The sequence below is a fragment of the Trichosurus vulpecula genome, chromosome 1, assembly GCF_011100635.1.
Source record: "Trichosurus vulpecula isolate mTriVul1 chromosome 1, mTriVul1.pri, whole genome shotgun sequence".
Lineage (NCBI taxonomy): Eukaryota > Metazoa > Chordata > Mammalia > Diprotodontia > Phalangeridae > Trichosurus > Trichosurus vulpecula.
The window spans coordinates 498865545-498887975 of record NC_050573.1 but is presented as its reverse complement, the minus strand read 5'-3'; the positions used below and the strand labels follow the sequence as shown (position 1 = coordinate 498887975).

Here is a 22431-nt window from a genome sequence, read left to right as displayed (position 1 = left end):
CCTTATTCCTTCCAGCTGAGGGTCAGATGCATGGAAGTTAAGAAAATGGATGGGTTGGCCTTTGAATGACGCTCCCAAGCTCAGGATTTTGTGACATGAGGATTCCCTGGAGCCCTCCACCAATCCAATAATGATTTGTGCCTCCATTCAGTGTAGGAGTTCCTTCAACTCATCTAGAACTTAGTAGAGAAGTCTTGGAGACTCAGAGAAATTAAATTACTTTCCCAGGCAGGATCACAAAGCTAGGGAGTGTCAGAGACTATATTTGAACCCAGAACATCCTGACTTAGAGGCTATAACTTAGATATATTATACTGGGTTGCCAGAATGCTCTCAAGCATTATCTAGTTTCAGGTTCTTCCTCTTTAAAAGGAAAAAGAGGACAAAGTCAGAAAGGTTGTGAGACCTTGAGTAAATCACTTCCCATTGATGAGATAGAGTGAAGGCCAGTTACAAAATGGAATTGGTTTGCTGTGGGAATCAAGAGAACCAGATAGATTCTATCTCATGGATGCTGACTCCATCTTGTGCTGCCACATCCATGGAAAACTCGATGCTATAAGCCATCTATTGTTGCATAAATGCAGGTGGATGCGACGGATCAGCACCTCTCAATTCTGGGATTAGAAAGACCCTGAAACCTACTTGTCCCCCTCCCAACTTGACAGAAACTAACTCTTAACCCCTCCCAACTTGGAAAGTCCCTAATCCCTCCTCCAATCAGAAATCAGATTGTTTTCTTAAAATTAATTGACTTTATTTGATCATTCTTAATACATAAAAATCTGTCTCACTCTGTATGCAGGGTCTGTGGACTGACTGGAGTCCACTGACCTTCTTATTACACCTGCCTTACTAATAAATCATACTGTTTCCTTGGTTATTATTCATCAACTGCCACAGTTTTTGGTGAAGCCAGCCAGGGTGGGACTTGATAAGGCTATAAGACCTTGGGTAAGTCACTTCCTATCTCTGGGCTCTAGAGGGGGTTGGACAAGATGGCCTCCAAGGACTGTTTCAGTGCCAGTGTTGTAGGTTCCAGGTGATGAACCTCTGTTATATGCTGGACACTATGAGAGATGAGAGACTCTGTGACCGTAGAAGAGGACCATTTGGTCAGAAACAGTGGCCTCATACATACAGCACACCTCGGAAGAACTATTCAGGGAAGTACATGACCAAGCATCAAAGTGTGTGGGGCCAATAATAAGTACAATAAGTGGCCGGGGGGGGGGGAAGAAAAAACGAAAAATCAGCCAGGGCTGTGGTTACCAGTGAGAGTGGAATCTGAGCCAGGTTGAACTGGGCAGAAGAGACAAGGGGGGCTCACAGGGAGAGGCCAGGCAGGCTCTCTTCGCTCAGTACTCTCTGTGCTCTGTATTCCAGCACAATTAGATGCAAGGCTGAGCCCATCTCTGGTTACCAGTGACATTTCCTCCCTAATCCCGAACAGCCTACAGGCCTTTAAACTATATCAGAAAGTGTGGCTGCTGAGGGCCTCCAAATGAACACAACAACAATGCTATTGTTGTTGTGATAAGACTGCGGTGTCCCCTTTTCCCTCCTTCCCTCCCTTCCCCCCCAACACTCTCACCCTTCATCAACACAGGGAAAAAAATACCAATGACGACAAGAATAATACTGATTCCCATTTGTATCATGATTCGGTCTGGATTTCTCACCAGGCTGTATTCCCACTCCCCAGCGTCTTCCATCCCTTTTATGTGTTGTCTTTGTCATTGGATGTAAGCGCCTCGAGGACAGGGACTGTCTTTCTTGTTGCTCGTCCCTGTAACCACAAGACTTAGCCCAGGGTCTGACCCGTGTTGTTATTATTGTTATGGAGTCATTTTTCCGGTCACGTCTGACTCTTTGTGACCCTGTTTCAGGTTTTCTTGGCAAAGACATCAGAGTGATTTGCCATTTCCTTCTTCAGCTCATTTTCCAAATGAGGAAACTGAGGCAAACAGAATTAAGTGACTTGCCCAGGGTCACACAGATGGTAAGGGTCTAGGCCAGATTTGAAGTTGGGTCTTTCTGACTCCAGGCCTGCACTCTATCCACTGTGCCACCTAGCTTCTCCTTTAATAAGTGCTTAATAAATGTTTGTTGATGGAGTGACTTGGAATCAGGTCCCCATCTTACCTCTGACACCGATTGGTCTTGTGACTTTGGACAATTCATTTGATTGCTCTCAGCTTCAGTATCTTGGTCTGTACGGAAATAATGGCACCTGTAGTATACACTCCCACAGATCTTTCAGAGAATCAAATGAGAAAATATATATAAAGCATTTTGCAATCCTTAAAGTAAATATTAACGGTTATTGCCAACATTAGTAGTCTTACAAAGTGCTTTACACAAGCAACCTATGAACTGGGTAACATGCATTCTTATCCCCAGGTAACAGATAAGGGAACAAGGCCACAGAAACAACAAAGTCATTCCAGGGCCCTGACTCTTGCCCCACTGACGGTGCATCACTTGGTCACCACAAGGCCTGTCCACGTTGTCTATTCCAACCCTTGCCCCTGCTCCCTAGAGAAGAAGGAATCAGTAAATTGAAAAGCAGATGCAGTGTGGTGGAGATAGCCCTCACTAGATTCAGAATCAGAATCAATCAACAAGTCCTTATTAAGCACCTACTATGTGCGATGCACTGGGGATACAAAGACGAGAATGAAACAGCCCCAGAACTCACAGAGCTTATGGGGAAAACAACAAGTGAACATACCAAGTGAGTGGATTGTGGGGAGTCTGTGCTTGGCTACCTGCGACCTGTGCAGCTTTGACTTCTCTGGTCCTTACTTTCCTCAGACCTTGAGCTCTTTGAGAGCTGGGATTGTTTTTTTGCCTCTCTTTATTTTAGCCCCAGCACTTAGCAAGGGGCCTGACATATAGTAGATGCTTAATAAATGCCTGACATGCAACCATCTTTTTTTATGGTACTATGTTATGGAAATGTTTGTTTTATTCCATAAACTAAAAATAAAATAAATTTTAAAAAATAAATGCTTGATGACTGAATGATGGGTTGAACTAGATGCTTCCTAAGGTCCTTTCCAACTCAAAGTCCTTTTAATTCTCAGATCTCATGGCTTGCCCCACGTCACACAGCTAACTGATATCAGAGCCTGACCTCAAACCCGGGTCTTCTGATCCTTGCTAGTCCCATACTCTTAGCACCACTTCTAGAAGTGCCTGAGGCCCCCGATTTTTAGTCCTGCTTCTTAGCCTCACTACTCTGGCCCTTGACAGAGAGGGGCTATGGCCTCTACTGTTTAAGTTTAAAGGACAGGGTCCATAAGGCCAAGGAATTCAACTGCAGTCAACAGCACTGACTGAGCACTTGTTATATGGGTTAACCCCACACTAGGCGTTAAAGGGTGCTGGGGGATGTAGGTGGAGCATGAGAAAAGTAAAACATTTGTCCCTCTCCTTGAGGAATGAGGCAGATAGGAGACAGTTAAAGAAGAATTCACAACTAAGTCCATGTTTCTCCCAAGCCCAGAAAGTAGCTTGGGATGGGCATGCTGGTGCCTTGCCCAGGAAAGCAGAGAATAGCAGAAAAAGGACCAGTAGTGGGAACAAGGTACTGGCTAGACCAGAAGAAGTGACCAGAAGCCAGCAGCTTTGGCAGTTGGTGAGAACGAAGCACAGCCCACAGCTCATTTCCACCCCTTTCATTCCCACACCCTTCCCTTGGCTGCCTGAAGAAACTTCTCTCTATTTTTCTTCCTGTTTTCCTCTCTGACTAATGGAGAGGAAAAAACAGGCCTACCATCTCCCTCCTCCTCCTGCAAGCCATATTGTGTAACCCACTATAACTTGTTTAATACATATCTGTGTTTTTATGCTATTTGATAAGGCCATTAAAGAACATGACCAATTAACTATAATTTGTGTCCAAGTCTATAATGGCACAATTTGTGATCGTGAGCTGGGAAGCTAACCCAAAAGGAGAACACATTTTTCTCACTTCCTAAAGGGAGTGGCAAAGATTAGGGCAAGCAGAAAAGCTTCCTGCGTTTGGGGTCAATTTGATCAAATTCATACACTAGACTGCTTATGAGATAAACTTACGAAGGAAAAGAGCCAGTCGGCAGAGGTGACAGAGGAGTTGGGTGAGGCTGTATCTCCCTCCTCCCCCACCCTACCACTTAGCACATGTTGCTTTGCACCTAGCCTTGTCTGGCATTAGATGACATCTTTCACACACCCACGATTTCTGAAACACACGCTGCCCGCCCCGTTATACAAACATGATCTCATAAAACCAACCAGGTGACCCAAATGTTATCGTGTGTGGAAAAAAAGGAGAGATACAGAGTTCAGTGGAGTAGAGATGAAATGGTCCTTGAATGTGATATCGTAAGGCTCATTTATTTTGGTGACTGCATCCATTAAAGTGAGAAGTTGTCCAGTGACTGTTGTTTTCACATTTGTTCCATAGCTCAGTAATGGCGACCTTTTGGTGTTGCTGCTTTCTGCTGGACCTTCCTTTCTAAATAAGTTTTTATTGGTGACACATGTTCTTTTATATCACTAAAATTTGTCCCAGCATCTCTTCCCCTCCCAGAGGGCCATTCCATGTAACGACAACAAAATTAGAGACAAAAAAAGAAAGAGGGAAAAAAGCATAATCTGAATTTAAAAAAGTGAAGTGTACCACACTCATGAACCTCCCACTTCTGAAAAGGGGTGGGGGATATCTTCTTATCTCTTTCAAGCCAGGCTTTGTTATTTGGGGTGTGTGTGTGTGTGTGTGTGTGTGGTGTTATTCTTTCCATTTCCATTGTTGAAGTCATTGTGCATGCTGTTTTCTTGGCTCTGTTCACTTCCCTCTACATCAGTTCAGGTGGATCTTCCCATGCTTCTCTATATCCGTCATACTTATCATCTACAACACAGAAATGGGCAGCCCAGCCTATTGAGCCCGGGGTCAGGAAGACGCATCTTCCTGAGTTCAAATCTGGCCTACTAGCTGTGTGATCCTGGGCAAGTCATTTAACCCCATTTGCCTCAGTTTCCCCAATTGTAAAATTGGGATTATAACAGTACCTACCTCACAGGGTTGTTGTGAGGATTAAATAAGATAATATATGTGCCTGGCACTTAGCAGGTGCTTGATAAATGCTTATTCTCTCTCCTTCCTTTTGGACGCCCGTCACTATGAGGCATAAGGCTGCTAGGTGGCACCATAGTGCACAGAGTGCCAGGACTGGAGTCAGGAACTTCTTAAGTTCTTCAGTGTTCTTAAGTTCAAATCTGGTCTCAGACACTTACTAGCCATGTGACCTTGAGCAAGTCACATAACCTTGTTTGCCTCAGGTCCTCATCTCTAAAATGGGCTGAAGAAGGAAATGACAAACCACTCCAGGATCTTTGCCAAGAAAACCCCAAATGAGATCCTGGAGAGCCAGATACAACGAAGACAACTGAACAACAACATAGCAAGGTAATCATAACCCATTTATGTGCCACAATTTGTTTAGCCACTTACTTCCCATTTGATGGGCATCTACCTTGATGCCAATTCTTTGCCCTCACAAAAGTGCTGCTATCAATGTTTTGCTGTGCATGGGGATTTTCTGCTTACCAGGGACCTCCTTGGGCTATAAGCCCAGCCTCACTGAAATAAGCTCCTCTCTGAAGATATAAAATTGGATTCATGCTTTCATGGGGAAGAAAGAGAGTTAAGGAATTTTTAAACCTTGCGTGGGTTGAGGAAATGTTTTGGCCTGGCTCTGCCTGAGGGTTGCTTTTGGAGCCTGTTAGTGTGAAGGAGGCACCTCCAGATAGAGAATGATGGACTCAATGTGGATGGAGGCTTTTTGTTTTTTACATAGCCAGTACAGGAATTTGTTTTGTTTGACTATACATGTTTGTAATGGGTTTTGTTTTTCTTGTTTCCTTGAGGGAGCAGGGCAGGAAAGGTAGGAAAGAATGCAGATCTGAAAATATACAAAAATTGAATTTATAAAAAGGTCAAAAAATAGAAAGAAAATTGAACATTTCTAGGGAAGAAAAAAAAAGTCTGCCTGATAGGAAAGACAGACAGACAAGGAGAGAGAAGGAGAGAGAGAGGGAGAGAGAGAGACAGACAGAGACAGAGAGATGGAGAGGGAGACGGAGAGACAGAGAAGAGATAGAGAGAAAGAAAGAGACAGAGAGAAACAGAGACACGCAGACACACAGACACAGAGAAAAACACACACAGAGAAGTAGATACAGACAGACAGAATGACAGAGAGATAGATAGATGGATAGATGGATGGATGGACGGATAGATAATTTAAGAGCTGACTGTGCCAAGTACTATGCTAAGTGCTGGGGATAAAATATAAGTAAACAAGACAGGAAAAAACCCAACAGTATTAGGGAGGAGAGAGTGAGTATATTTCTGACATTGTAGACATTAAGGGACAGCCTTTGGGGTGAGAAGCAGTCAGCTTCCTCTGGTGCCGCCACCTCAGTCGTGACCTGAATTTATACAGTGCTTGCCTCACAACAACCCTGCCACTTGGATATGTCTATTTTCCAAGTGAGGAAGCTGATCCTCAGAGAGCAGGCGGCTGGCGTGGGGGTGGCAGAGCTGGGACTCGGCCTAGCCTTTCTGATTCCCCATTCAGCATTCATTCTTTCTTCTCCTGGGCCATCTTGCCTTTCCAATCTGCACCTGCATTAGCATCTGTATCCTCCCAGGCTCCTTCCTTGGAAAGACTATCTCACAAACTAGTGATGAGCCAATTAACCCAAATTGAGCAGCCCTGTGAGAAGCAATCTGTAAGCGAAGAAGGAAACAGGATGGGGAGAATGGGATTTACTTCACAACTGAACTTGGAAGTGGGGGCGGGGATGATCTTTGTTTCTTGGGAGAAAGGAAGGGAGGGAAGGAAAGTTCCCCTTATGTGGTGGGATGCCTGAGGGAAGAAAATGAGGACCATAGGACCCAGGGAAGGGGTCCCAGAGGATGTTGGCAGATTTTTGGCATTCCTTCCACCTTTAAGTCCTGCCGCAGGAGAGACCTGTCCAGCCAGCCATCTAGGAAGCAAGGGGACATAGAAAGGGCCCTCAGATTCCAGTTTGGGCTCTGCCATTGTTGTGCTGAGAGACTTTGGCCAAGTCACTTACCTTCTCCAGATTTCTGTCTCTTCATTGGTACCTACCTACTTTATAAAGTTGCTGTGAGAAAACAATATGGGAGAGTGAAAAGGGCATATCAGATGAGGAATTTAGACAGTTGTTTTCTTGTCTCTACCCCTTCCTTGTCTATTTCAGGAGTTGTCACGAGAATGATATGAGATAATGTGTGTACTAGTGCTTTGTAAATGGTTAAGACTGATACTATAAGAGGATTATAGTCACTTACCGGCATTAAGTACCTACTATATGAAAAAGGGGGGCCAGCTAGGTGGCAAAGTGGTTAGAGCTCAGGGCCTGGAGTCAGGGAGACCTGAACTGAAATCTGTCCTCAGATACTTCCTAGCTGTGTGACACTAGGCAATTCATTTAACCCTGTTTGCCTCAGTTTCTTCATCTGTAAAGTGAGCTGGAGAAGGAAATAGCAAACCACTCAAGCAGCTTCGCCAAGAAACCCCTAGATAATGGTCAAGACAAGTTCGACAAGATGGAAAATGGCTGAACAACAATCAAAAAAATGCGAAGAGCAACATTTGAGGTGCTGGAGATAACAGATGAAAGTAGTCCCCTGTGGAAGTATTTTGAAAAAAGTGCTGTGCAAAATTAGTGCATTTTCTAAATTAAATGTTTTATTAAAAACAACTCCAAGCACCGATATAACCGACTAAAGTTGCTTAGTAACTATTTACATTTAAATGAACTCATTTCAAGGGATAAAGTATCAGCAATTTTTCAGTAAGGCAGTTTATTTTTGTTTTAAAACAAGCAATGTTCCCTCAGCTTTTCCTTTAGATTTAAGTTAACCCCTTGGATGTGGGTCTCTGTTAGAAAGCTCTTCAGCCCAATCCAGACAGGCAGGTTTTGCCAACTCAGCAGGTTGTCTCGGTTCCTAGTCCTCAAAGCATCTGCTTCCTCTGTCACCGGAGAAAGCAAATGCATTTTCCATTATTCCAGGCAAGCTTGAGAGAACTGGTTTTGGCTGGACTATTTCTGCAGCCTTTTAAGTGCTATTCGTATGTTCCCAGTGACAGATCAGCTGCTGGGATCATTTGGACGCAAAGTCTGGGGACCAGACGATCATCCATTAGTTCCATTAGCTGCCAAGGCCAGATGTTCTGGGAAGCTGATCCAGGGCCCCTTCCTGCTAAGGGAGCCCACCCCCAGGCAAACCACATAATGGGGCCACTCTTCAAAGGAGCTCTGTTAGGGGACTACTGGGACACTTGCCACACCTCCAGGGCTGCTGTACTCTGATAATGGGGGAGAGACTCATATAGAAACATTTCTTACTTTTTCCCTTGGGTGGGTATGGAGGAGACTAGAAATGGAGCCCCATTTTTTTAAATTAATTTTTTCATTGAACAAAAATCAGTGTTTTCTCTCTACTACTGCCCACTGCCATCAGTGAAGAAAAAAAGAAAAGAAAAGAAAAGAAAAGAAGAGAAAAGAAGAGAAAAGAAAAGAAAAGAGAAGAGAAGAGAAAAAGCAGGGGCAGCAGCTAGGTAGCGCAGTTAGTAGAACATTGGCCCTGGAGTCAGGAGGACCTGAGTTCAAATTCTATCTCAGACACTTTTCACTTACTAGCTGTGTGATCTTGGGCAAGTCACTTAACCCCAATTACCCTCCCTTCCCACTCCAAAAAAAGACTCCAAAATAAAGCTTGCCTAATTTTAAAAAAAAGAAAAGCAAAACACTTGTAGCAAATATGCATAGAGAAACAAAATAAATTCCTACACTTGCCACGTGTGGAAAAAAGCCCCAGCTCGCTCTTCTGCCTGAGTCCATGGCTTCTCTGTCAGGAGGTGGGCAGCATGCTTCATCATCTCGTCAGTCCTGTGGGATCATGGTTGGTCACTGGAGGCACATGACAAACCAGAGGCCCAAAGCTGAGCCCCATTTGTACTACCCGCCTCCATCAGAGCTTTGTGGAAGAAACATTTTGTTTCTCTTGGGTCTTACTCTGTTCAGTTCAATTCAGTATTGATCGTTCAAGCCTGCTTTGTACAGTGCCTGCTTTCAAAAAGGATGGAAAGTACCAATGAATTGTTCTTGCTGTTGAGTGGTTCAATAGTGTCTCTACATGATCCCATAGTCCATGGAGTTTTCTTGGTAAAGATACTGCAGAGATTTGCCATTTCCTTCTCCAGCTCATTTTACAGATGAGAAAACTGAGGCAAACAGGGTTAAGTGACTTGCCCAGGGTCACACAGCTGGGAAGTGCCTGAGGACAGATTTTAACTCAGATCTTCCTGACTCCAGGCCCAGTGCTCTACCAACTGTGCCACCTAGCTGCCCCTCCTTGCCCCCCCCCCATGAATAAGACAGTTCTAACCCAGAAATGTGTGCTAGAACAGGAATCCCTTTGGCAGCATCCCCAGCAGACTTGTACTTGGAAAAAGAGTCCTCCAATGGTAGGAACAGACCACTTACAAAGGCCCAGTCCACTTCTGGACAGCTGGGATCTTTAGGGAATGTTGCCTTACGCTAAGCTGAAAGAAACCTGGCCCTCTGCAACCTCTCTCCATCACCCTCAGCTCTGCCCTCCTTGGGACAAAAGAGCAAATGAAGTTTTGCTGGCTGAGCTAGATGTAGGACACTTGCCTCAGATGAGCTATCCCTGTGCTGGGCTATGCCCAGTATCATTCCCAGGCACTTGGAGCCACCAATGAGGATCACCTTCGGAATCACCTGCTGGCCTCACCTGGTAGGTGAAAAAATGAGAAGCCTTCTCGTTTCACTGTTTCCATACAGCCATAAAATTCTCTTAGTGTGGGTACTCAAAGCATGATCGAATCTAGAGTTCCAAGAGGTCTTAGAAGACACCTAGTCCAGCCTCTTCCTTTTACAGATGAGGAAACAAACCAAGGTCCAGTGACACTTGCCTTCTGGCCCTCCCTTGAACAAGACCCTCCATCTCTCAGCTCTGGACATTTTCTCCAGCTGTCTTCCATGCCTGGAACATTCTCCCTCTTCTGCTTTGGCTGCTTGAGACAATCTAGTCATACATGCTATTTCAAGGTCAATGTCTTCCTACTGGTCTCAATAAGTGGCTATCCACCTGCCATAGAAATGTGGATAGTAATTCCCTTTGAACTGAATAGTTTTGGGGTTTTCTTTTTGTTTTAACTCAGTAAACAGCATTTCAGCCATCAGGGCGGGGCCATAGAGCTACTCAAGCTTTTGAAATCGTACCTGAGATATGATTCCAAGGTTTATTTTCCTGCTACCTCTGTAGCAAGTATTCCTACTCAGGGCTTCTGGTACTTCCCATCAAACAATTCATCATGCCCCTGTTGGGTACAGCCAATCCTTTGGCTATATGATCCTCCCAGACTTCTCCTGAGTCTTTCCCAGGAGGACCAAGGTCCTTTCTTAAGAAAATTCCTATTTTGGGCTGATTGTTGCTGTCTGCAATGAGGTATCTATCTAGTGCAAGAGTGGGGAACTTGCGGCCTCGAGGGCACATGTGGCCTTCTAGGTCTTCAAGTGAGGCCCTTTGACAGAATCCATTGGATTCAGTGTCCTACATCTAGCTCAGCCAGCAAAAATTCATTCACCCTTTTCCCAAGGAGGGCATATGGAGGGGCAATGTAGAGAGGGTGCACTTGAGGACCTAGAGGGCCACATGTGGCCTCAAGGCTGCAGGTTCCCCACCCCTGATAGTGTCAAATTTGCTCTCAGGTGACACTTTTCTGTAACACCCAGGGGATCTAGCTCTTACCTAAGAAGAGCTTCTCCTTACAGAGGAATCCTCAAGGGAACTAGGCCTCACCTCTGCCATGGGAGACCTAGACTTGGCATTTCTTCCAGGTGAGCTGCTAGCCTTGGTTCTTCTCGAGGGTGAGATGCCCCTTTTTGCGACAAGGCCTAGTCTTGACTCTTGCATAGAACATGCTCCTCTGTATGGCCTAGAGGAACTAACCCTCTCTCTGCAGAATTAAAGCTTTCCTATCTGGCACAGAGGATATGGAATCCACCTCAGCCACAAACGAAGTGTCTGTTTCTGAGGAAGCCCCTAAGTTTGCCCCTCAGTCGCTGTACTATGTCACCCACTTACTTATTCACTTTGCAGTTTTAAAAACAGAATTCCTCCCCTTCAGACGGGAGCCTGCCAGCCGATTCCTACATGCTTTCCCATGTGGATTTTGTTGAGAATCACTGAATGGCCAATGGATCCGTTAATTCACAGAACATGGCCCGTAGTGGATTCTCCTACTCTTGTTTTACCGTAAATTATCCTACAGCAGCCCACCCCAGTTTCTTCTGCTGTGTCCTTCACAATTTTGGTGATATCTGCAGCTCCATACATATGCTGCTGTTGCTTTTCAGTCTCCAAGTCGTGTCCGACTCTTCATGCCCCATATACGGACCTATACTGTCCATGGGGTTCTCTTGGCAGAGATAGGAGTAGTTTGCCTTTTCCTTCTCCAGCAGATTAAGGCAAACAGAGGTTAAGTGACTTGCCTAGGGGTCACACAGCTAGTAAGAGTCTAATTTGAACTCAGGTCTTCTTGACTCTGGGGCATGTAGATGATGCAGTGGATAGAGTGCCAGGCCTGAAGTCAGGAAGACGAGTCTTCTTGAGTTCAAATCCAGCCTTGGACACTTATTAGCTGTGTGACCCTGGGCAAGTCATCTAACTCTGCTTTAGTTTTCTCATATGTAAAATGAGGTGGAGAAAGAAATGGCAAACCACTCCAGTATCTTTGCCTAGAAAATCCCAAATGGGGTCACAAAGACTGACAAGAAAACCCCAAATGAGTCAGATAAGACTGAAAAACAACTCAACTTACTTCAGGCCCTTTGCTCCATCCACTGAACCATCTAGCTACCTCCATACATATAGTCTACTTCAAATATCAGTTGTCCCCATGAGTGTTAATGTCTGATAAGCAACAAATTTTCTAAAGATTGATCTATTATAATAATATTTGACTGACTGCAGGGTAAAAATGGTAACAGAAAGCAGGGCTCTTTGATACATAGTAAATAAGAGTAAAGCAAATATGCAAATTAGCAGCAAGGATAGTAACAACATTCCATTCTCATCCAGACAACCAAATAACACTTTAATACAACACCATTGTTGCAGTTAGTGTTATTAAATAACAGGTTTTCATATGCAAATGTAACACAGAGACAAAGCACAGCTGTTGCAATGGAGGCAATTCCCCATGGGAAACTGAAAAACCAAATACAACACAAATAAAATCAAAGGAAAAGGAAATAGAAACAGGATTCAAAACAAAATCAAATTGAAAATTCCATTGAGAAAGGAAATAAAGTAGCATAAAAAGGAATGAAAAGTGTACTTCAAAAGGAAACAAAATGCTATGTCAAAAATTTAAAAATTAAACAATCAACGCCGTCTTCCCGAGGACAGCAAAGCAGTGAGCTAAATTTAATTATAAACTCAAAGCATCAAAGGAAAAAATGAAATAACATAAAGAGCAGTTTTAAAAAAATTAAGATTTTCATAGTGTAGGTATCTTTAAGGCTTGCAAGTAGTGCTAGAAAATTAGGCTTAAAAGAAGGAAAAAAGAATTAAAACAATATATGGACTCCAAATAAAAAGTCTGAAGAAAATCCCAAGATAAATTTTGACTTCCAGAATTATTTGAGGGTTAAGAGGAGAAGAACTGGCCACCTTCTCTTTCTCTGGTCCCTATTCTCTTGTGGCTTGTGGGCAGCACTGCTACTGCCTAACTCTTCTCTTCTGATGGGACTTTCTCTCTAGTTATCATCCTCAGATGCTCCCATTGGAGAGAGATTTCTAAAAATCTTCCTGAGAGACAATAGCAAGGAAAGATGCCTGAGACCACTGCCTCTGACAGGACTGAGTGCCACTCACATACCACACCTCATCTCATCAGAAAACTGCTTTTGTATTAGCTTGAGCTCCCACTTGGCATTCTCAACAATTAGAGTGGCTATGTCTCTCTCTCTCTCTTCCTCTGTGTAGTTAGCTGAGTAAAAGAAGGAAGGAAAAGAGGAAGGAAGGAAAGAAGGAAGGAAGGAAGGAAGGAAGGAAGGAAGGAAGGAAGGAAGGAAGGAAGGAAGGAAGGAAGGAAGGAAAGAAGGAAGAAAAGAAGGAAGGAAGGGGGGGAGGAGGAAGGAGAGAAGGAATGTGTGTTCAACTCTCCCTTACTTAATTCATGTAAGAGTGAGGTTCATGAGATGCCCATAAATTCACCCTTTCCTTTATGTTTGTATACCCTTCTTATGGCTCAGGCCAATTATGAGAAATAAGTTTCTCCCTCTTCATTTCCCCCTAGTGCAGAGGTGGGGAACCTGTGGCCCTCTAAGTCCTTAAGTACAGCCCTTTGAATGAATCCACACTTCTCAAAGATCCCCCACCTCTGCCCTAGTGTATTCTTTTCCCCTACCCTTTTCTTTCCTTTCTTAAAACCAACAAAACAGGGCAAAATCATCCTCAAGGTCTGAGCTTATCTTTCTTTACTCTCTCTGTGATTCTTTGAAGACAGTGGGATTCTGAAGGAAAACTTTATTCTCCTCCTCCTATATTATGTGAGTACTTTATCATTGTTTATCTGTTTTCACTTCCAAATGCTCAAATTATAGTTCCTTTCTAGGTTTCTCTCATCTCCCATACCTACATTTCAAAGATTCTACCTTTCTCTAGCCATTTCATTGGAAATGTTGATAGAGGACTTTGAAGTCCTTTATTTTTATTAAAGAGACTTTTTCCCCTTATAGGATTATATTCAGTTTTGCAGGGTAAGTTATTTATAAGCCATTTTTCTTTTGCCTTTTGAAATATATTCCAAGATTTCCTCTCCTTTAAAATAGCTGCAGCATAGTCTTATGTGATCCTAATTGTGATTCCTTGATACCTAAACTCTCTGATTATAGTATTTCTTCTTTGACCAGGAAACTCAGTATTTTGGCTGTGACATTCCTAGTAGTTTCCAATTCATGATTTCTTTCAGGAGGTAACTAGCACATTATTTTTATTTTCACTTTGCCTTTGGTTCTAATGGATCTGGACAGTTTTATAATTTCTTGAGATATGGTATCTATGTTTTATGTTTGGTCATGCTTTTCAGGTAATCTGATTTTGTTAAATTATTTCTCCTTAACCCATTCCCTATATTAGTTGTTTTTGATGATAAATATCTCACATGTTTTTCTAATTTTTTAGTCTTTTGACTTTGTTCTTTTTTTGGAGGGGGGAGGCAGCGCAATTGGGGTTAAGTGACTTGCCCAAGGTCACACAGCTTTAAAGAAGCATGTTAAGTGTCTGAGGCCAGATTTGAACTCCAGGGCCTGTGCTCTACTCACCGTGCCACCTAGCTGCTCCTGACTTTGTTCTAATATTTATTATTGTCTCATGGAATCACTGAGTTTTGTGTTCTACTCTGTTTTTCAGGGAGCTCACTATTTCAAAACTGGTGTTTTCTACCTTCTATTCTAAGTTTTTTATTCTTCTATTTTTTTTTTACTTGAAAGCTCTGTCATTTTTTTTTTTTATCTCTAGCTTCATTTCCTTCACATACTCTCGGACTCTTTGTGGCCATGTCACAATTCTTTTTGATGTTTTGATTATACTTATTGTGGAATTACTCTCTTTTAGGTTTACCTCTTGAGTCTCTTTTAATTCACAGTATTCCCTTCATTGTGTTCAGAGTTTTCTTCTATTCTCTCATGTCTCCAGCTTCAATTCCTGGACTAGAACCGTATGCCAGGGCCAGTCTCTGACCTACCCCATATATCTTGATGAGGTGGGCAGTTTGTCTGATCCTATCCTTACTTCAGTCTGGCTGCTACTACAGCTGCCTTGCTACTTCTCCACCCTTTTCTGCTGTCTTGGTCCAACACAAGGGAACTCAATTCCAGAGCTGGGACCATGCCCCATTCTCTGTTGCAACCACTGACTTCTGCCTTGGTCTCCTGGCACCCCAATATGAGTGCTGGCCTCATCCCTGATTTTCCCTCTTTTTTCTTGCACAATCACCAAATGGAAGTTGGCTTTATACCCTCCTGGAGTCTTGACAGGCCACAATGCGATTCTAGAAACCACTGATGGTTTCATGCCTTGTGGAAGGCCCCAAGGCACCTCTTACTCTGGCTCATGATCTCTGGCTCTGTCTCCCTGATCCTCTGGGAAAGCTACAAAATTTTAGAGATCACACTAGTTTCAGGTCTCCTGGAAGGCACTGTCCCCCTCTCTGTTTCCCTAGACAGACCTATACTGGCAGCTGGCTATGTCTCCTGCTGTGGCCATGGCCTTGGCTTCAAGCCTCCCAGGGGACCCACATGCTCGGACGCACTGCCTGGGGCTGATTCATCTAGGTGTCCTTGCACAATGACCTACCAGCATATGACTTTTTGTATACTGCTGCTGCTCCAAGAGACTAGGGCCAAGATCCCACTGATTTCAGGCTTTGTTTACCAGATATGATACTGGCTTCATGTTTCCTTTGTACATGCTTCTGCTGTCTTCTTGTGCAACCCTGGCCTGCATTCATTGGTGTTTTCCTTTGGTTTAATTGATCCTTGGTATTGATATTGGTGCTAAGATTTAAAATCTTAGCCAGTGAAGCTCTTAGTGGGCTCAGCATTAACCTTTCACACTGCCCACTTTTACAGTGAATTATGAGCTGAGCTTTGTTGGAAGATAAAGAATCTGAAAGGCAGTGATAAGGATTGAGTACATTCCTGGCCAGCAAGGGCCTCAGCTTGCTACAAATCAGAATCAACGCTGAGAGCCAAGGAAGGAATGTTGAGTCTGTAGTCCAGTTTGGCTGGAATATGAAGTGTAAGAAGAAGGGTAATCTGAAATAAGGCTGGAGAAGTTGGTTAGGGCCATGTTGAAGAGAGTTTTAAATACCAGAGCAAGAATTTGTATTTTATCTTAGAGTAACTTAAGGTTTTTAAAGAGGAGGGTGATGTGCTCAGACTTAGGAATCTTGTTTCAGCAACTGTATGAAGGATGGACTAGAGGGAGGAGAGCCTAAAGACATGGAGACAGATTAGGAGACAAGGAGAGAAATGAAGAGCACCTGAACTAAGGTGATGGCAGTGTAAGTGGAGAGAAAGGACCAGATGGGAGAGCGCTTGTGGAGGTGGAATTGATAAGACTTGACCAATGATTGTACGTAGGAGGTTAGAGAGAGGAAGGGCAGCTAAGTGGCACAGTGGAAAGCATGCTGGGCCTAGAATCAGGAAGACCCAAGTTCAAATGTGACCTCAGTCTAGCTGTGTGAGCCTTGGCAAGTCATTGAGCCTGTTTGCCTCGGTTTCTTAACTGTAAAATGGGTGATAATAGCACTTACTTTGAAGGGTTGTTACAAAGATTGAATGAGATGATATTTGTTAAATGCTTGGAACACAGCAGGTATTTAATAAATGCTTGTTCATTTCCCCCTAAGCACTGGGGAGACACAAAGTTTAAATAGCTGACATATATCTTTAAAGTTTGCAAAGTGTTTTATATATATCATCTTATTTAAGCTTCACAACCACCTCATGAGGCAGGTCCTATAGTGCTGTTTGGTTTTTTTTTTTAATCCACATTTTATGGATGAGAAAACAAAGGATGAGGTTAAATAATCCCAAAGGCAGCAAGTTTCTGAGGTGTAATCTTGTCCTTGCAGAGCTTACAACCTAGAAGGGTAAGATGTCCCATAAGAAGTTAACTCTAAGACAAAAAGAATGCATGAGGCCTGCATTCAAGAGGTGAAAAAGAGCTGGATATCTGGAAGAGGCAGGGGAAGGTCAGAACGATAAACTGAGGCCTCAATGTTCAGACTTCATCATATTACAAACTCCAAGAGAGCAGCTAGTGGAATAACAGTGGTAACCTCAAGGACTCAGCTCATTGCAGCTCTGGGCTCCAGAATCATAATTTGTAGGAAGAAGGCTAATTGGAAAAGGACATGGGGAACTTACTCATTGATAACCACCTTCCTTGTTTAGTCGTTTCTCAGTTGTGTTTAATTCTTCAGGACTTCATCTGAGACTTTCTTGGTAAAGATGCTGGAGAGGTGTGCCATTTCCTTCTCCAGCTCATTTTAGAGATGAGGAAACTGAGGCAAACAGGGTTAAGTGACTTGCCAGGGTCACACAGCTAGTAAGTGTCTGAGGCTGGATTTGAACTCAGGAAGATGAGTCTTCCTGACTCCAGGCCTGGCACTCTATCCAATGGGCCACCTAGCTGCCTAACACACTTTCACTTCAATTTAATTTTTAAAAACCACATTGATTGAATCTCATGATGGACACTTTGAGTACAACAGAAGTAGAAGACAGGGTTTCCTGCTCTTGTGCATTTACTGTGTAGCTGGGAAAAGAAGAGAGACACCCAGTGAAACAGTCAGAAGCATCCTGGGGTCAGACTGCTGGACTTGGAGTCAGGAAGACCTGAGTTCAAATCCTGCCTCTGACATTTACTAGTTGTGCTCTCATGGGCAAGTCAATCAACCTGCCTGCCTCAGTTTCCTTAACTGCAAAATGGGGCTAATAATCACAGAATTCAAAAGTTGGAAGTGATCTGGAGGCCACATTGTACAGCCCATACATGGAAGGAATCTCCTCTGCAACTTGAAGCTCAAATGAGATAACTTATGTGTAGCAAGGTCGAATGGGGCTGCAGGGGCCATGCCGTGTAGAGTGCTCAGAGTTACTGTTACTGGCTCTGGGCAACTACATGGGAGCTTCAGGGCCTGCTTTATACCATGTGTGACTCATTGACTCTGAAATCATAATCAGCATCACCATCATCATCACCACCACCACCACCATCATCATCACCATCATCTTCATCATCACCACCACCATCATCTTCATCGTCATCATGCCAGGCAATGTGATAAGCACTTTAACAATTACTGAACAAGAGTCCTCTTACTGACTTTGGAGGCAGAAATGAATATCTAAAAGGCAGCAATTCCTCCCTCTGCCCTCTCTTCCTTTCTAGAAGTCCAGTATGTGAGGTCCGTCTTGAGCTGCTCCCCAAGAGGAGGTTGGGGGAAGGAGTAGCCTGCCCTTACCCTGACCACTGACTCCAGGTCGCTATAGAGACATGGCATTTAAAGTATATGTTCTTCCTGGGCAAGGCTGAACCTGATTTTGAGCTGCCTCTTCTGTGCGTGGCCTTTCCTGATTTGGGATGAAAGATCCCAAGGTAGGTGAGTCCAGCCTTGGAGGCAACCTAGTGAATTGTAAAGATCTGGAGGTCCTGGGTCCCCTGGGTTTAGAGCTAAATGTTGTCAAGGGAGGATTCTCCAGCAACTACTCCAGTTCACTTGGAGACATCAGTCACAAAGAATAAGATGGCCATTTTCCCAGCAGACACTTACCAGGACTCGTTTGGATAGGGCAGAGCTGCGATGAAATGTAACGTATTTACTTAGCAGTCCTGCAAATTGCTTTATGTTCTGATGAGATTTGACTGTCAACCTCCCAGGAGATTATAACAGGGGTTATAAATCACTAAATCTTGTCTTAAGGTGATCTGTTAAGGCTGCTCTATGATTTAGTATACTTAGCATTTCTTTAGTATGTTGGAATAAATTACTATCCCTTACCTGATGCATATTGTGCACTATGTGCCCTGTTATTGTTCCCCTTCGAGAAACTCTGGCTATAAGCCATAATCTAAGCTATAAGTAAATTTCCCCACTTTATGATGGAGTTGGAACTTAAAGGGTATAAGAATAAGGATCCTGCCTACTTTACTCCTCTCATTAGAGGCCAGGCTCCTCAGGCCTCCGGACCACGGGGAGTAGGTGAAGTACCCTATTCTCTCTGGGCCCAACATTGGTTCCTTATTGTTAAATGTTATGCAACCTAGATGTGATTTACAAACTTTAAAGCTACATAACTGCTAGCTTTTATTCAAGAAAACTACTAGACACAATATAATTACGTGCCCCAAATGTGCCACAACAACAGTAAATCCTATAGGAGCTGGAAGAGAGAGATCAGTGAGCTGGGGGCAGTCAGGCATGGAAGGCTTCAGGAGGCTGGGCTTGAATTGAGCCTTGAAGGGGTCAGATCTGAATAGGCAGAGAGGAGGTGAGGACGAATTTGATGCAGTGCAAAGGGATCCTCCTAAGTAGGAAAGCAAAGCAATGTGGAGGGCAGTGAATAACAAGCTAAATGGTGAGTTGGGAAGGAGAGAGGCAAAAGGCCTCAGGAGGTAAGGTGGGGCCAGCTGGTGACCTCACTTGTTGCAGCTGTGCTGGCTGGAAGTCCAGAATGTTCCTTAGCACCTCGGGCTACCTTGTCACTAGGCTTGGGATGCATCACTCCGGGCCACAATTCTTTCTCTGTGTTGGTTGGGGTTTTTTGTTTGTTTTGTTTTTGCTCTGGGTCTTCCGGGATCAAGAAGTCCCTCAGCTTCCCATAGAGCAGAAGGAAGCAAAGAAACCAAAGGGGGTTTAGTCTTGGGTCCAACCTAGATCCTCTCGATCTACAAAGCTACCAACCACTAGTGACTGGCACTTCGGAAGAAGTCTCACATTAGAGAACTGAGTTATTGCCAGGGTCCGTAGCCTTCTGCCGCCTCCTAGCGGACGGCGTCCACATAGCCCTACAACCGAGTCTGTCCCTAGCCCAGTGGCTGGCCCTGCACCTCTCTGTTCGCATTCCAGTCTGGTTGCCTGGTGCTGTAGCCAAAAATAAGGGGAAAAAAAGAAAGAAAAGAGAAAAAGAAAAACACCCAAAACCACTAGCCAAGGCTGGTCGGGATCCCCGGGGACAGGAAAGAGGGGTCTGGGCCTCTCTATCGTAGCTCAAAGTCGAACTTTCCGGGAACTTGTATCTCCCACCCACCATAAACGGGAGGGGTCCTTAAAAAAACAGGGTCCCAGACCCCAGAATCTCCCTGTATTCAGTCGGCTTCTTAGGAGCAAAGAGAAGCCAAAATTCTATTTGGCCGCCTACACTGGGACAGCGAGGGAAGGCAAAGTCCCCACTCCCGAGATCCCCCTGCACTCCATCCCCTCTCCCAGAACCTTCCCCCTCTGCGCCCCTCCCGCACATCACCAGCCCTCCCGGCCCGGCACCCCCCACACACTAGGACCCTTGCCCCTCTGACACTGACACATCACCCCAGGAACCTGCCCTCTGTACCCCTCTAGCACATCGCCCCCCCTTACTCCAGAACCCATTTCCTTCGGTTCTCGACACCATCACCCCCGCCCAAATTGAATGAACTCAAACAACGCCATCCAGTACGGTTGGACGGAACTGCCTGGACGGAAACTGAGACTCAGTTTCCCCCTCCCGGAGGTCGGACTGAGAGAGGAGCCAGTTAATTAAAACCAAGAAGAGCCACCATCCCCAGGAGCCAGGTCCCGCCAAGCCGAGCCCTGCCCCCCGCCCCGCGCTCACCAGCCCGAGGCGGCCAGCCCCGGCTTGACGCACAGATGCTGGGAGGGCGTGGCGGCCGCCCCTGGTTCTCTATAAAAAGGAGGCGACGACGCCGAGCGAAGCAGAATCCAGCTTTCTTCTTTGCTAGATAGTCGAACCTGACAAGTATCGTCCCCACCATTCGGCTGTGCTCACCTACAGCCCTCTCTGCCTCTGAGCCCCTCTCCGCTCCTGGCGTCCCGGCACCTACCGGCCTTTCCCCTCTCCAGTCCCTCACTTTCTCGCTCTTCCCTTCCCGTCTCCTGCTACAGATGAAACTGGCGGCGATGATCAAGAAGATGTGCCCCAGCGATTCGGAGCTGAACATCCCGGCCAAAAACTGCTACCGGATGGTCATCCTGGGCTCTTCCAAGGTGGGCAAGACGGCCATCGTGTCGCGCTTCCTAACGGGACGCTTCGAGGACACTTACACGCCCACGATCGAGGACTTCCACCGAAAGTTCTACTCCATCCGCGGGGAAGTCTACCAGCTGGACATCCTCGACACGTCGGGCAACCACCCCTTTCCAGCCATTCGGCGCCTCTCCATCCTCACAGGTACACAAGGGCTCGTGCCTCTCCTCCACCTTAGCCGTCCCCCCTTAGCGGAACAGGCAGCACCCCTTGTCCCCTACCTAGGCATCTCTGTCCTGTCCTGCCCGTTCCACAAGACGCAGCTGGCAGACCTCCGAGACCAAACTCAGTTTGCTCTTCCCCAAAGACATTTATTCTTCAAAACTTGGGTCCGATGCTTAGTAACCTTGGAGGTTAGGCTTCTGTTCGCCCGTGCCTTTCCTTCCCCTCCGCCCCTAAGGTCTGTGACCTTCTATTGCAGTCACCCTAGAAAGAGTACTGAGTACCCTCACCGCCCCGCCCCCCCCCCCCCAGCTCAGGTAAAGTTGTTGCTGGCTTGCTCAGTCGCGTAACCATTTCTGTATCTTTCTTCTCTCCCTCTTGCAGGAGATGTCTTTATCCTGGTCTTCAGCCTGGATAACCGAGACTCCTTCGAGGAGGTGCAGCGCCTTAAGCAGCAGATTCTAGACACTAAGTCTTGCCTGAAGAACAAGACCAAGCAGAACATTGAAGTGCCCCTGGTCATCTGTGGCAACAAAGGGGACAGAGATTTTTACAGAGAGGTGGAGCCCAGGGAGATAGAACAGCTCGTTGGAGAGGACCCTCAGCGCTGTGCCTACTTTGAGATCTCTGCAAAGAAGAACAGCAGCCTGGACCAGATGTTCCAGGCCCTCTTCACCATGGCCAAACTACCCAGTGAAATGAGCCCAGACCTTCACCGAAAGGTCTCAATACAGTACTGTGACATATTGCACAAGAAGGCTCTGAAGAACAAGAAACTCTTGAAAGAGGGTAGTGGAGGTGGGTCAGGAGAGGCCTATGGCATAGTGGCTCCCTTTGCCAGAAGGCCCAGTGTCCACAGTGACCTCATGTACATCCGGGAGAAAGCCATCGGAGGTAGCCAGGCCAAGGACAAAGAGCGCTGTGTCATCAGCTAGGAGCCACCCACTCCTTTTACTAAGCTAATAACTAAAACAAAAAAGATTTTTTTTGTTTAAGAAAAAAACAAGATGTTCTGGCTGACCCTTACCCCGGTGGCATGGGCTCCAGGCTGGCATCTGACCTCCAAGTCAGCTTCCCTGGGGGGTACTTACCATCTGACCTTCCCCACCCTATATGATGAGGTCATGGTAGACTATGGGTGCTCTTCCTTTGGAGCACCTAAAACTTGGGAGAACGAAAGAAATGACTTAAACTGGAGAGCCCCATCCAAGCCATGGTGGGGAAGGGGGTATGCCCATCATGGGGGGGGGGTGGCTCTTAGGAAAGAACAGAAATGTGAATGGGGGGGGGTAGTGGTCTGGAAATGTGCAACTTGTCATCTATTTTGCCAGAATA

At 45.2% G+C, this 22431-nt stretch overlaps 1 protein-coding gene across 1 annotated transcript; it reads left to right on the top strand.

Moving 5' to 3' along the window:
* Nucleotides 1-20620: 20620 nt before the first annotated feature.
* RASD1 (ras related dexamethasone induced 1) lies at nt 20621-22388 on the top strand. The gene is made up of 2 exons (XM_036751184.1): nt 20621-21078; nt 21481-22388. The coding sequence occupies exons 1-2, from the start codon at nt 20793-20795 to the stop codon at nt 22029-22031; spliced, it is 837 nt and encodes a 278-aa protein (XP_036607079.1). The 5' UTR covers nt 20621-20792; the 3' UTR covers nt 22032-22388.
* Nucleotides 22389-22431: the final 43 nt, after the last annotated feature.